General features: G+C 43.7%; 1 protein-coding gene across 2 annotated transcripts; it reads right to left on the reverse strand.

The window, feature by feature from the left end:
* Positions 1-147: 147 nt before the first annotated feature.
* DDB2 (damage specific DNA binding protein 2) lies at positions 148-13,634 on the reverse strand. 2 transcript variants are annotated; one of them, XM_054515311.1, is made up of 11 exons: positions 13,557-13,634; positions 12,486-12,658; positions 9,602-9,732; positions 8,787-8,978; positions 6,139-6,305; positions 4,991-5,090; positions 3,419-3,596; positions 2,578-2,723; positions 2,160-2,324; positions 1,807-1,852; positions 148-1,337 (listed from the first exon to the last, which is right to left on the reverse strand). In XM_054515311.1, the coding sequence occupies exons 1-11, from the start codon at positions 13,631-13,633 to the stop codon at positions 1,243-1,245; spliced, it is 1,470 nt and encodes a 489-aa protein (XP_054371286.1). In that variant the 5' UTR covers position 13,634; the 3' UTR covers positions 148-1,242. The 2 variants fall into 2 exon arrangements, with proteins under 2 accessions (XP_054371286.1, XP_054371285.1); XM_054515310.1 differs by having other exon boundaries at positions 12,471-12,658.
* Positions 13,635-13,685: the final 51 nt, after the last annotated feature.

A 13,685-nucleotide genomic window follows, 5' to 3' on the forward strand; every position in this document is an offset into this window, starting at 1 on the left:
ACAGCTTATGATGCATCCTGTCCAACTTGGAGGGGTCTGCTGCAGACCCACTACTATGTCTCATAGCCCTCCTGTATAAAGGTTTCAAACTTCTCCCCTATGAAAGCAGTTCAGCAGTATCCTCAAAGCAGCCACTCTATCAAAGAATTTTAGTTTAGTACAAAATTTTATTGATATTAATATTGCAAAACTATAAACGTGAATGTGAAGAATCTGCACAGGCCTGGAGCCCATCCCATCCCATCAACCTCTGGGACAGCAGCAGCCTTGTAAACAAAGTAGAAAAAGCAAAACTTAACCCTTTAACAACAGTCTTGAGATTTGGCTCTGAGCAGGGGTATTTGGAAGAAATCCCTCATTTGTTTTATAACACTCTTACCAAACATCCTGAAGCACATAGGCATAGGTGAAAAAAAATGCCTAATCATTGGCAAGAAACAGCCTAGACTCTGAAAATAGAAACTACAGAATCAGTAGGTGCCCAGCTCCATACTGTCCTTGCAATCAATGACAGAGACCTCTGGAATCCCGTTCTTTGTGGTTCAGCTGCAAGCAGAGAACAGGCTAAGCCTGATGTTTTGACCAACACATTTTCCAAGCTTGCATATGGGAAAGCTTGGTGTTTCCTAGGATACCCAAGCTATCCACAAATTCACCCCTGTGAACATTCTATCTTTTCAGGGTGTTAATCCTGTTAGCAAATGGTTTCTCAGCTTGGTTGGACTAGAACAAGCTGGGGACCCTGTCATGAGCTGCTCCACTGCAGACTACAGGAAATGGGAACCTGTGACAAGTGATGACAAACAGATATGGTAGGCTGAAAGCAGTAACTTCAGCAAGATCTGGGAACGTCTTTGAAGTTCTCCTAGTGCCTCAGAAAATGAGCAGTAACTCCACTTGGAGGAACCAAGTACTGACATAACTTTCTAGAAAGAGAGGCCAAGAGGATCACGGAAGCAACATCAGATCTGGGGAGGAAGGACAAAGTCTAATTCCACAGCTTAATACTCCCATTGCCAACAATTTGTATGCTGGGATTCAGAAAGGATCTAAATACTAAAGCAGTTCTCTAGATCCGGTCTCTTTTTACTTCCTTCCCTGCGGTTTAGAATCACTGCTTTTTGTTTTCATCTCCTGCAGCTCCCCAGACATTAACTTAGCTTTTGAGTTTGCTTGTGCCAGGGTTTGCCTGTCCCTGCCCTCCACGTCTGGATGAACTCCAGCTTCCAATCCCCTGTTCTCTCATGGTTCAATCTCCTCGTTTGTCATGGCTTTCAAGAGATGTTCATGCTTCTTGGCTGCCATCTCCTCCTGGTTCCAGATCAGAATATTAAAGCCTGAGAAGAAAAATTAAATACTGTATATCAGAAACTCTGCATCAATCATAATACCTTAGGCTATGTCACTTAAATCCCAGAAATTCAAAAAGATTTTTTCCTAAGGTATTTCCAAAGTATAGAGGATGTAAAAATAGTTATTGCAGATGCTGTGTCCACATAGCCATGGAAATCTGATCTAACTAAGAAATATACGTAATTCCTAGTGTCATCTGTCACAGGTCTAAGACCTAAATCTATAGCCAGCTAACTTAATCCCACACAGCCTGTGAAAAGCTGACTAAACTTGGCTCTGCAGCCTAGGAAATGAGATAAATTAAACAAAGGGAAATGGTACAGCCTAGCAGGAAAAGGCTTTTCCCCCTCCATTGTTTTCTTCTACTGCTTCATGGATGGCATGGAATAACAAGCCAGCCCTTTCCTGGGACTACAACCCACACATTTAGTGCCCCAGGTTCTCTTCACTTACCCATGCCAGAAGCCAGTGTGTCTCCCATAGGGTTAAATTTATTGAGCTGAAAATGAAAACACAGAGTCTGTAAGAGCATCACTGCTTATGTAACAGTCATAAGAGCACCACAGCTTATATAACAGCAACAAACCATCTGGAAAAAAGTGTTCCCTAAGAGTATCACAAAAGCCCCACAAAGGACCACGGGCTAGCCCTGCTTGAGTCAGCAGTTTTAGCTGGCAGCCATATCCCATGGCAGCATGAGTCTGTCACAAGTAAACTGGATACTGTTCTAGTCCCTAAGCCATGCCTCTTTCCCACAGACAGAGCAGTGTTACTGACAGCCCTTTCAGCTGCAGCGCTCAGCTCACCGAGATGATCCCAGAAGCATTTGGATCGTAGAGCTGACAAACCATCTCGCCGGTGTTTCCATCGAACACGTCCACGGTGCGCAGCTCGTTCAGCGTGTACCCGGGGAACTTGGGGTCTGGGTAGCGACCTACCACTATGAGGTCATAGCGAGGATGCCACGTCGCCTGATCAGGAAACAGAGTCATGGAGAGCTTAGGGAAAGGAACAGAGCTCAGCACTGACACAATCCGGACAATTGACACTGGGAGCAACTCTTATTATATCCCACCCACAGCTTGAGGAACACTGCTCCACTGGGAGTTGCAGCAGTGTAAATATCCACCCACCAGTGTAGTATCCTGACCAGAAATCAGACCATTTTTGATTTGCAGATGGCTGCTAGCACCAAGCATGATGCTCCTCTTAGACTTAACTCACCTTAATAGGTGTGAGGTGCTGAAACTGCCGATGTGGATGTGGAATCAGATGCTGTGGCTTGGTCCAGTCTGAAGATGAGTAAACCCTGATTTCATTGTGCTGGTCTGTGCTCAGAAGCTTGGCACCATGTGTTGGGCTGAAGTAAGCTAGGAAAGTGGGACAATAAGGCAAACTAAAGATCACAATGCTGTGACTGACAAGAAATGTGTCACATTTCACTGACTGAAAATCCATCACTATTTCTTTAATTGATATGTGAATATGGCTGTGTGTCCCAATAGGTAAGACTCTGACAGGACAGACTACCTGTCTCAAACAAACTCAAAACTCTTACAAAAAGAAAGCTGACACCTACCATGCTGGGTTACCTAAGAAGAAATTTTTTCTCATTTCAGAATCACAGGAGGAAACATTGCAAAGAAAGGAACTTGCTCATTCAAGTGGAAAGACAGTGGAATAATGAGATGAATACCTGCAGTTTGGACTTCCATCAACTGGTGAAGTTGCACCCAAGAAACAGAGGTTTGAGTTCCATTCTCTGCTCTTGTTAAAGGGATTGCCCCAATAAATTCAGTTTTCTAATCTCAGCCACTGCTCCTTTCAAACTCACTTCTAAGGTACAGTGTCACAGTTTGTATGGCAAGTCTTAACAAGGTGCTGCAGCTGCCCTAGCCACCTCCCTGCCTCTGGCCACACATTCCCAACAGCTTCCTTGCTTTAATTACCATGCAACTTGGAATCTGAGTAAAACCCAATACTGCCACCACAATAAAAGCTGAGCCGAGCGGACTCTCTGCAGAAATCCAGTGCAATGGAACATGCAATGAAATCCTTAACTCACCTGCATTGACAGGTTTCTCATGTGGAAGCAGATGAAGAAAGTTTGTTTTGTTTTTGATGCTTCTGAGGTCCCAGATTTTGACTGTCTGATCCACAGATGCTGTGGCAAACATCCACTCACATCGGGAGTTAAACTCTACATGAGTCACTTTCTTCTTGTGCAATTTCAGCTTCCAGACCTGCAGGAAACAGAAAATCATGTAGAACAAAATAATCAAGATCTGGAGTAAAGAAATGAAATTATAATCTACTAGTGCCAAGTAAAGAGGTCTCACATTTATAGAGTAACAAATCTTCTACAATTCACCAAGAGTGTATTCACTGGAAACAAGAAAGGAAAAGAATGACCTTGGGAAATAACTATTTCATTCTAGAAAAACTTTGATCTGACAATTTATTACAGCTATGAGAAAAGAAAACACAAGCCCAGGCCTTCATGGAGGGAAATATTAGTGTCACTGTACAAAGCAAGATCACATCTGGAAGACCTTAAGCAGTGCCAGCCTTTCACTTGCAGAAAGATTTAAACAAACTGGAACATGTAGAGAAAATCTGCTGCCAAGATAACAAGATGGAAGGAACTGCTTTGTGTGGAAAAGCAAAAAAACCTTCATTTAAGTAAAAAAAAAGTGAGAGAAGATATAATTGGCTTCTAGAAACATGTCACCAAAGAAACATGAGGGTAGGACAAATATTTCAATTAACAACAACAACTAAACACAAAGTGGCCATGAATAAATTTCTATACAAAGCCAGAAGGTTATCTCTCATCTAAGGGCTGAAGCTGGCCTATCCTCTCTAGAATAATGGATATCTCCCTACTGCAGAAAAGACTGTCACATTCTTTCAGGGGGAAAAAAAAGTAAGTCAGCAACTAACACTGAATACGGACAAGTCACCTGGAGCACTCCTGACTCTGCCCACTGTTTTGCACAGCTGCCTCTAGCCACAGATCATTGGGTGGCAAACTTTTACAGACATTACCCTTACATGCAGCAGAGAGGGCAGTGCCAGTGTGACAGTACAGCAGGGACTCGAAGCAGGGCCCACTCCAAGTACTCTCTCCTCTTTCACCACATTCCAGACTCACAGTCTGCGCCTCTGCCTGCCCTCTCGTGTCCAACGGCAGGAGTGCAATTTCCATCCCAACATTCACTGCATTGCTGCTCCGTGCCTACCCTCAGGTCATGGAAGGGTGCACAGCAAAGCAGTACCTCCTAAATTACTCCCATCAGGGCACTAAGTTTCTGGAAGTGTGAAGCTTGTTGGCAGAGGGTGCTCACATCTTCAGGTTACCCTATAATTACTCTGGCTAGTAGCAAATACTCTTAAGGAAGGGGCAGCACATGACAGGTAATAATTCCTTGTTTAGAAATTATTACCATTATACTCAACAATGTAAAATGTCTACTGGGTGGCAGAAGTGGAGGATTTCTCACCACCCACACAATGAGTGAACTCATCTCCTGAGCTGCAAGTCACTTGCTCCTCTTTGCAGGGTCCCTGTAGAGTAGGAAAGCACATGAGCCATGAAGATTCCTGTAGAGGAGATGCTGCATGGAGCCATACAAACCTCTTCACCGGAAGTGCTGAGCAGGACCACGTTGCCCACATTATCACCTGTCACCACTGCACGGCAGCTTGCAGAAACGTCCACACTGCAGTACCAGCAACTAGAGGGAAAGACACAAATCAGTGCTGTTCCTTCAAGAAAGTGAAGGCAGTGGAGTTCTGGTTCACATCTCCCTGACAAGGGAGACTGCAACAGATTGTAACTGTAATCTCCTGCCTGGTGGTATGGGTCTGAGTATGAGGAAGAAGGACGGCTTATCAGCAATGTTTTGTCTGTGACTGAATGTGAAACAACTTCAAAGTCATTTTGAAGTGCTTATTAGGTGTAGTGTAACACATTGCAACAGTGGCACATAACTGAGACTGAAGAACCACTTTGTGCCTGCACATGAAAATACCTTGGGAAAGATCAGAACATCCTTGGGACTTTGACAAATGTGGAGAAACAGCTTTAAAATTACATTTTCCACAAAACACTGAAGCAGCAGTAAAGACAGAAGCTTTGGACTGAAGAGTTGCACATCAAACTGTCTCAGCTTCATGGTCCAGGAAACAAAACTAAATAGAAACTTATCTGATCAAGACATATGTCTTAATGCCAGCTCTCCCAGAAGAAGGGCAGTGAGAATAGAGCTGGGATCCTTTGGGAACTTCTTGCAAAAGCTTCACTTACAAGATACATTATTCTAAGAATTCAAGACCATGGAAGTCAACATGATGAGCCTGAAGTCTGCAAAAGGGCCACGGGGTAAACTCAATAAACTGAAACTCAGATTGTGCAGGAATGTGGTGTGGCTTTCCTTACGGTACCTGAGCTGCCACTGACAAAACAGACTACTGACAACAATGAAGAGAAGGAAGTTACCCTGCTCTTCTCACCTCATATTTCATCAAGTGAAAAGCCATCAGTATCTGCAAGATAGGAGATGGCACCACCAGAAACTAACATGGGAGGATGTGCGTGGCACGCTCAGCTAATGTAAAAGCCTACGTGCCCTGTGATGCCTAGCAACCAGGACCCTGTCTTCTCCAAGCTCCCCCATGGGACCAATGCATACCAAGAGTCTCCTAACACTGGCAGAGATGAAGAAGCAACACAGCATTAACCCCAAGGAACAGAAAATTAACCTTGCAGTGCCCTCTTCTCACCAAACATTATGATGCTCATGGCCACAGTCCAGGGCACGAGAGATCACCTGCACCGCTCTGCCCTCAAGATCCTGCAGACTTAGGGTGCCATCACCTGATGCCACATAAAGCTTCTCTGCCTCATAAGGACTGAACTTGATGTCTCCGAGAGAATCTCCTGGCCCTTTCTGAAATACACACAAAGCCAAGAGACATCAAGGTTAGAGTGAAAGTGAAAATCTTAACTCAACAGTCACCTCCTGGTACACACTGTCGGTTTCTCTAGGTACAAGCACTGCTTTCTGGCAGAGCACATACACAAGAACTCTTTTTTTCTAACCTGTTTCAAATCCAAGCACATACATTCTGAGCCTTCAAAGTTTGGGCTGCAAACCTCATTAGCAGCAAGGACTGCTGCTTCTGTATGGAGGTAGGACTAATCTGCAGTGAGCTACCTCGCTCAGACCATGCTTAGGAGATCACAAGCAACACCAGCACCATTCCATGCATAAACCATGTAAAATCTCATAGCCCAGCACCAAGCTTTTCTTACAGAGACTACACTGACTAGCTCCCTAGGCTGCTTCCAGTGCTGTATCTGGTCTTTCTCAAGGTACCAACAAGCAGGAAAAGCCAAGTGCAAATCTTACTTAAGCTAACCCCATGGCAGGAATGTTATGTTCTATGTTATGTTGTATTGTTATTGTTGTTATGTCGTTTTCCCCTAGCTGGTCTACTGAGGAAAAGTGGAAGCCCTACACAAGGACAGAAGAAAAGAGCGCTACCTGGGAGTCCCTCAACTCTTTGCTACTCAAATGCACTCCATCTGCTGCTCACAGAACAACTACTTAGGTCTCAGGATGCAGTTTATCTCTCCTTGCTCACCCCACCAGTCATCCCAGCATGACTTGGGTTCACCTTCTGCCCTATTACAAGCTTGCAGGGGAACAGACAAATTAAAAAGTAACCATGAAAGCTGCACTCAGAAAGAATTAGGTGGGGGAAAGTAAAGTGAAAGCTAACTCAAATTCTCTCACTTACCTTTAAGCACAGAACTCAAGTAACTAATTGAAGATCTCAGGCTTCCTCTTGAGTCCACAGAAAAAACAACAGTCTTGAGAAGATAATTCTCACAGCTGCTTCTAGCAATTCATCTCCTCTTTTCACTCACTACTGAAGGAACCCAGACTCAATTTTGGTATTTTAGACAAGCACCAGAAGCTTGGTGGGATTAACTGGTGTGACCCTAATGGCAGGCACTGCTTGAAGTCAGTGGTATTTGTGGAGAGAACTATGAATTGTCCTGTAAAAACCACCTGACATCAAGCAGCACTGCTAGCAGATGAAGAGGTTAGACAGTCCCCAGGGCACAGAGCTTTCTGATGTGTTAAGAACACACAAGTAAGGAAATCCACTGGATCCCCACTCACTCATGTACAACAGGAAGAGCAGCATCAAAGAGTCCCTCCCCACTAGTGAAAAGCTCTTTCCTACCCACTACCCCATTTCAAGGAAAAATAAAAAGAATAAGCCTCCCTGAAATTCAGAGAATAAAGGACATGTATATGGGGAAGAGGAAGCCCAGCTCTCACATATTAGAGACAAACATATCTCTCCCTGTTTCTCCTGCTCTCTGTAGTTCTTTCTGCCAGCAGGACACAGAGGCCCAAAGCATTACTGTATTCTTACTCCCAGTCCTCGGTGCTGGTGAAGACCCGGACAGTATGGCCATTAAAATCCTGCAGGGTGGTAGTGCCGGCAACTGACGCAGTGTACAGCTGACTAGGGTTAAAAGGGTTAAACTTCATTGCTGTGATGGCCCCTCCAGCTCCCATCTACAAGGAAGGGGATGAACAAAAGAAAAATCCACTGAGTGATGGGGAAGGAGAAAAGTGTGTTCTGTAAGTCTGCAGGCACTGCTATGTCTTTAACAGTAACAGTGAAACACACCACAGTCCTCTAAGCAGGAAAGACAACCATGTCTCTGACATGATGGTTGTCTAAACCAGGAGCTGCCCTCCTGGAGGACAAATCTGCAATTCCTTCAGTCCCCAGGCAAGGTACTTGCTGTCTGGCACCACACTATTTACAAAAAGAGAAAAGTGACTCTGGAATTTCTGGAGGACAGACCTCTCAATGTGTATCTATCTTAACTTAGAAGAGTGATAAAAGGTACAAAGTCTTTGATCCCCTATTGGAATGGAAATGGCTGAATACAGCAGTGAGGGGGTATGCCAGATGCACACACCATTCATTCTATCTTAGTTTTTCTGTTGAGATGAAGGCACCTTGTTTCTCCCCAAAGATGTTTCTTCATCTGCCACAATAAAAGGTGAGCAGAGAAAGATCGAGACCTAAACCAGACAGACCCTCTCTGCCTACTTGTTTCTGGCATCCCTTGGTTTTGCCAGTTGCTGTATTTTCCACTGAGCACAGACCAAGTGCTGCTTCATTATGAACTTAATCACCATGCCTCAGTTTTCCCCAGTGCTAAAATAGTCTGGGACTTGGGAACAGACATGCTGTTGCATCTCAGTCCTACCCATAACTAGCTACTTCAAAACCCAAGACCCTTATGTGCTTCTCACAACAAACCTCAGTTTTTATCTGCAGTATTTCATAGTACTCCAGTTTTCCCTCCCACCCATTCCTCACATACAAAGGCTTACCCCCTTTATGAAGCAGGTTTTAGCAAGTACTTCACAGTCCCAAAGGATGATGTCTCCACCTTTGGAACCGACAGCTAGCGTACTGGGGTGTGTTGGGTGCCATTCCAGACATGTCACTCTCCTGTCAAAGGGACTTGCTCTTCGAAAGAGGCAGTATGAGGAAAGAGAACGCAGAAAAGCCAGCTCCAATCTCTGTTACAAAAGGTAAAGAGAATTATGACTTTTGCAAGCATCCCTGAGATTCTCTGAATGAGGAATGCTAACAATTTCTAATTGTCATGTATGTTAATATGTTCACACAAAATCTTAACAACAAAGCTCGCCCAGGTGCTTCCCACCTACAGATGTTACAGGAAGAATTAATTTTCAAATGAAAGGCATTTGGCTCTACAAAACAGTAAAACATTATGGACTTGAAGACTATGTCTGTGAAGAGGAAAAAAAATCAACAACGTGACAAGACTGGCAAAGTAGTGTGGATACAAGAACAGTATGACAAAACAGTCAGACCAGCATGCAAAAGTATCACTGTGCAATAACTCAACAGGGAGAGTGGACAAGTTTAAATATGATTCAAGGAAGTATAGAATTAACAGAGGATAAAAATTGGCAGGGCTGGGTCAACCAAAAGGGAAAGTCATCTCAGCTCTTCCATTTTACAGGATTAAGAAACATAAGGGTGCACCAAAATTGGAGCCACAAACTGTGTACATGGGGAACTTTTTAGGCTCCTTTAAGTTCCTCTGCTTGTGCTGAAGACCTTTTGATGTAGGGAGCTGAGATGTCCAACAGGTCCTGAAGGATACACTCCTCACCTGCCTGAGCTGTGCCTGCATGGAGCCCCCCAGCATTTTCTGGTAGACATAATGAACAATGCTGCATCGCCGCTCGAGCTGAGAGGAAAGGACTCTCTTGTTTTTCATCACAAACCCACCTCCACTGCAACCTGCCAGTGAGGAAAAGAGTAAAACCTACTGATTAGCAACACCTGTCATGCTCATTCAATAGAAACAATATAGGAAGACATCTGCATTTTCTGCTACATCCATGAAAAGCTTCAGCCACAAGATAAAAGCTTCTAAATAATTCTTACACATCTAAGGTGCAACAGCTTCTGCAATTATGGAGTCCATAGGCCACCAGAGATTTGTGTATACTTCCTCTTGTTAAACTTTCCTTCTCTTTCCCACAGATTTATAAAAGATAACAGGAAAGGACTAAAGTAATGCCACAGGTGGATGGTGCACCTCTTGGACAACATACAATTTCAATGTTTCATACCCAAAATGCAATGCTGCTATCCAAAGCCCCAGCAACTTGGAAATATGCCATGGGAGGTGGTAAGCCCATGCATACAGCAAAAGAAAAGTCACATGTGTGATCAGCAGGAACACCTGAAAATTTCCCAAGTATGGCAACATGAGCTCCCACACAGTTCCTGAAAAGCCTGCTGTGAATCAGAACTTTCTGTCTGCTCACGCTGTAGCCCATACAGTCTGCTTATAGCGCTGCCAGTTTTATTTTTGATAATAGACTTGCTGATGCCTCACTGCCTGAAAACCTTTCTGTTCTGAGTGATTTTTGCTGAGAGCACAGCTTGTTTCTAGATTTTGTTCATGTTCCAAATTTTTGTCTTCAGGGACCTTTACATAAAAATTGGATCTGTTCAGTTCCATGTCTGTGATCTAATCATCCCCACAACAATGGTCTGTCCCAGGCAAACTAAATGTCAAATGCATTTCTTAAGAAACACAAATGCTATTTTCATTTAAGGACACTTATTTTAAAAAAACAAACACAGAAGACTGAAAACATGCAGATCATCCTATATGATTAGAACCTAATTAAATCTTTCTTTAATGCAATGATGGAGAAAAGCACACTTTTTTGTTCACATAGTGAGAACACTTGTCACACATTGAAATAGTTACATAAGTATTTCTATTCTAATTGCTTTTTTTTCACTGAAGAATTGGTATCCACAGTTCCTTCTTCAGAGGCGACAGAAATTGAGGGGTTTTTTCAGATTCCATTTTACAATGAAGGATAACTTATTAAGAAACAAAGCTTCAGGCCTTTTTAGGATCAGCTGAAAGAAACCCTCTAAAAAGGTAGTTTAATTTTAAGAAACAGAAACTGTCATATATGAATCAGGAGAAAAAAAATTCCAAACACATACAAACTGGAACACAGAACCAGAAAGCTCAAATACAAAGGTCTTAATCTTTTTAAGAAAGGGTTAAGGGAAAAATATTATTAGCCTCATTTTTCTGAAGTATCTTACAGGAATGGCAGATGCTTACCAAATACAAAAATCGGTCATGAAGTTTCAATAAAATCATGTAGCTAAATTAACTACAGAAGATGTTTTAACTATTTGCAATTATAGACAGATCTCCTTTCAAACAGAGCATTTTGCCTCCACAGTCACTGTTCACCCTGCTAACTTCTCCAAGTTTGGACTTACAGACCACACAATGGAAATGTGCAAAAATCATAGAATCCCTGTATCTCTGACTTTTGAAAAACACTTCAGTAATTTCTGGATCCTTAAGCCAAAATCGTACAGAAAACACATAGTATCTCCACATGGCAGTAACCCTATTGATCTCCTAAATCACTGATGGAATTAAAGGTTTTATCTGAGAAAAGGAGGCTGAGGGGAGACCATATTGCTCTCTACAACCACCTGAAAAGAGGCTTAGCAAGAGGGGAGTTGGTCTCTTCTCCCAAGTAACAAGTGATAGAAAGGAGAAAAGGGTCTTTAGATACACCAGGAGAGGTTTAGATTGGCTATCATGAAATATTTCTTCACTGAAAGAGTTGTCAACCATTGGAACAGGCCTCCCAGGGAGGTGGATGAGTCCTCATTCCTAAAGATATTCTAAAAAATGTGCAAATGTGGCATTTAAGGACATGGTTTAGTGGTGGATTTGGCAGTGCTGTGTTAACAGTTGGATTCTATGATCTTAAAGGTCTTTTTGAACCTAAATGATTCTATGAAGTTGCTGTAGATAAAGGCTAGACAACTTCCTCAATAAATGCAAAGGATTAAACTTTCCAGTATATTAGAAATTAATCACAACTCCACATGACATGAAAAATCATTAAGATTTGGTCTTTTTCATAAGTTAGTCACTAAAGGAAAAAAATGCACATAAGCAGAAGAAATTAGAGGAAATTCTGTCCTTTATAATCTGAACAGAGGTAGAAAGTATTCCTACTTAGTGTAGCAAAACTTAGAACAGGAAAAGAATGGGGTTCAAATACCAGTTCAGACTGGATGCTGTGGGACACCAGCCTTAAAACTAACAATTGCATTCGGAATTGCATGACAATAAGAATGTATTACCAAGACTGGTCTGTCCAACACTAAAGCAGAGATCTTGTAATACAGGAATTCTATAAAACTTGACCACCCTCAAATGAGCTGTAACAGCATCTTCAGTGCTTCGGGCTTTTATCAAGGGGTATAGAGTCTCAAAACTTAAACATTCATGCATGCACACACACTCACTAGACAAAAACTTGGAGGATGTACTACCCCAACACAAGTCTGCCTATTACTTCAACATAACCCCATCTGAACACTCATGTCTGAACGTGCTTCTTGGCATTCTTCCTCTTCAACTAGTCAATGCCTGTTATTTGTTGTAAATCTGGTAGGGAGAAAAAAATAAGAACCTGAAGAAATGTTACCGATTTTCCCTGAGGGTTTAGGTGTTTTTCTCACAAACAACTTCTTTTCTTGTTTCTCATTCCCTCGTTCTCCATAGTCCCGTTTCTTCTTCCCAGCTGATTTTGCCTCCTCTGGCCAATGCTGACATGCCCTCTCACGCTTCTTGTCCTTTGGCTGGTTCACTGGAGCCATTCTGTCTGACCATTGAAAGCAAACAAAGCATGGAAGGTAAGACTGTCATACACTTCTAACCAGAGGACAGAGAGAAAAACTGGAATGGAACATATCCCAGTTAGTCTGAAGGTAGTGATTAGACCTGTATCCTCTTTCATTTGGATGACACTAGCTTTTTGTTGTTCTCTACTGAAGAGAGAAACAGGTTCAATAAAATCTTCTTTGCTCACATATGAAAATTAACGTATCCTAAAGCACTAGATTATGTTTTGACAGATGTGCCTCTACCAGACTTTTAAACCCAAAACCCAAAGATGTGCATAAAGTACATCTGTGAAACCACAGATTACCCTAACTGTTTCTCAGGTAACTCACACTGAGCTCTTTAGATTCAGCAAAGCAAAAGGTCAGAATTTTTGTGACGATGGCCAGGGCTGACTGGCCTTGCAACAAGTGGGCTCAGAAGGTACTTCCTCCATAATGGCCACTTTTCCTCACAACCACCACCTGGTATTTGGATTGGGCTCCTGCACTGCCTGGCAACCACACCGGAACTGCTCTTCTGACGGCGGTGGGATTCAGCCACTCGTGTCCCGCGTTATGCCGGCCACAACACCAGCAGGCCCCTGAGGAAAAGCATGGGCCTTCCACAGCCTTCTCTGCAACCAGCGCGCCGTGCCCCAAACGCCCTCCGCAGCGGCAGCGCCTTCCCGCAAAGCATCCCTAGGCTGAGCCTGTGCTCTCGCTGAGCTTATTTAGAATTCCTGAATGGCCCTCACGGATATCTGCCCGTGTTAAATATAGCTCGGCGGCCACGGCGCAGGCTCTTACCCTTCCGGCAGCTCCGGGCCGCCCTGCAGCCCCAGGCGCGGCCCGGAGCCCCCGCGGCCTGGGCGGAAAGCCCACCCCGCTCTCACCTGCGCTCCCGCGGCCTCCGCTCTCCCGGCGCCGCCGCGGCCGGCGGCCGGCACTGGCCCCTCCCCCGCGGTTTCATAACCGGGGCGGGAACGGGGGACAGCGGCTTCGGCCCTGCCCCCGGGAGCGGC

The sequence above is a fragment of the Molothrus ater genome, chromosome 6 (genome assembly GCF_012460135.2).
Source record: "Molothrus ater isolate BHLD 08-10-18 breed brown headed cowbird chromosome 6, BPBGC_Mater_1.1, whole genome shotgun sequence".
In the NCBI taxonomy this organism is placed as follows: Eukaryota; Metazoa; Chordata; class Aves; order Passeriformes; family Icteridae; genus Molothrus; species Molothrus ater.

Bases quoted from the DNA above. Each gene is read 5' to 3' on its own strand.
- DDB2 (XM_054515310.1), bottom strand. From the start codon at position 13,633: ATGAAACCGCGGGGGAGGGGCCAGTGCCGGCCGCCGGCCGCGGCGGCG. The intron at 12,659-13,556 runs GTGAGAGCGGGG...ATGGTCAGACAG, and splicing joins CGGAGGCCGCGGGAGCGCAG to AATGGCTCCAGTGAACCAGC. The intron at 2,724-3,418 runs GTGAGTTAAGGA...CCACTTTCCTAG, and splicing joins TGAGAAACCTGTCAATGCAG to CTTACTTCAGCCCAACACAT.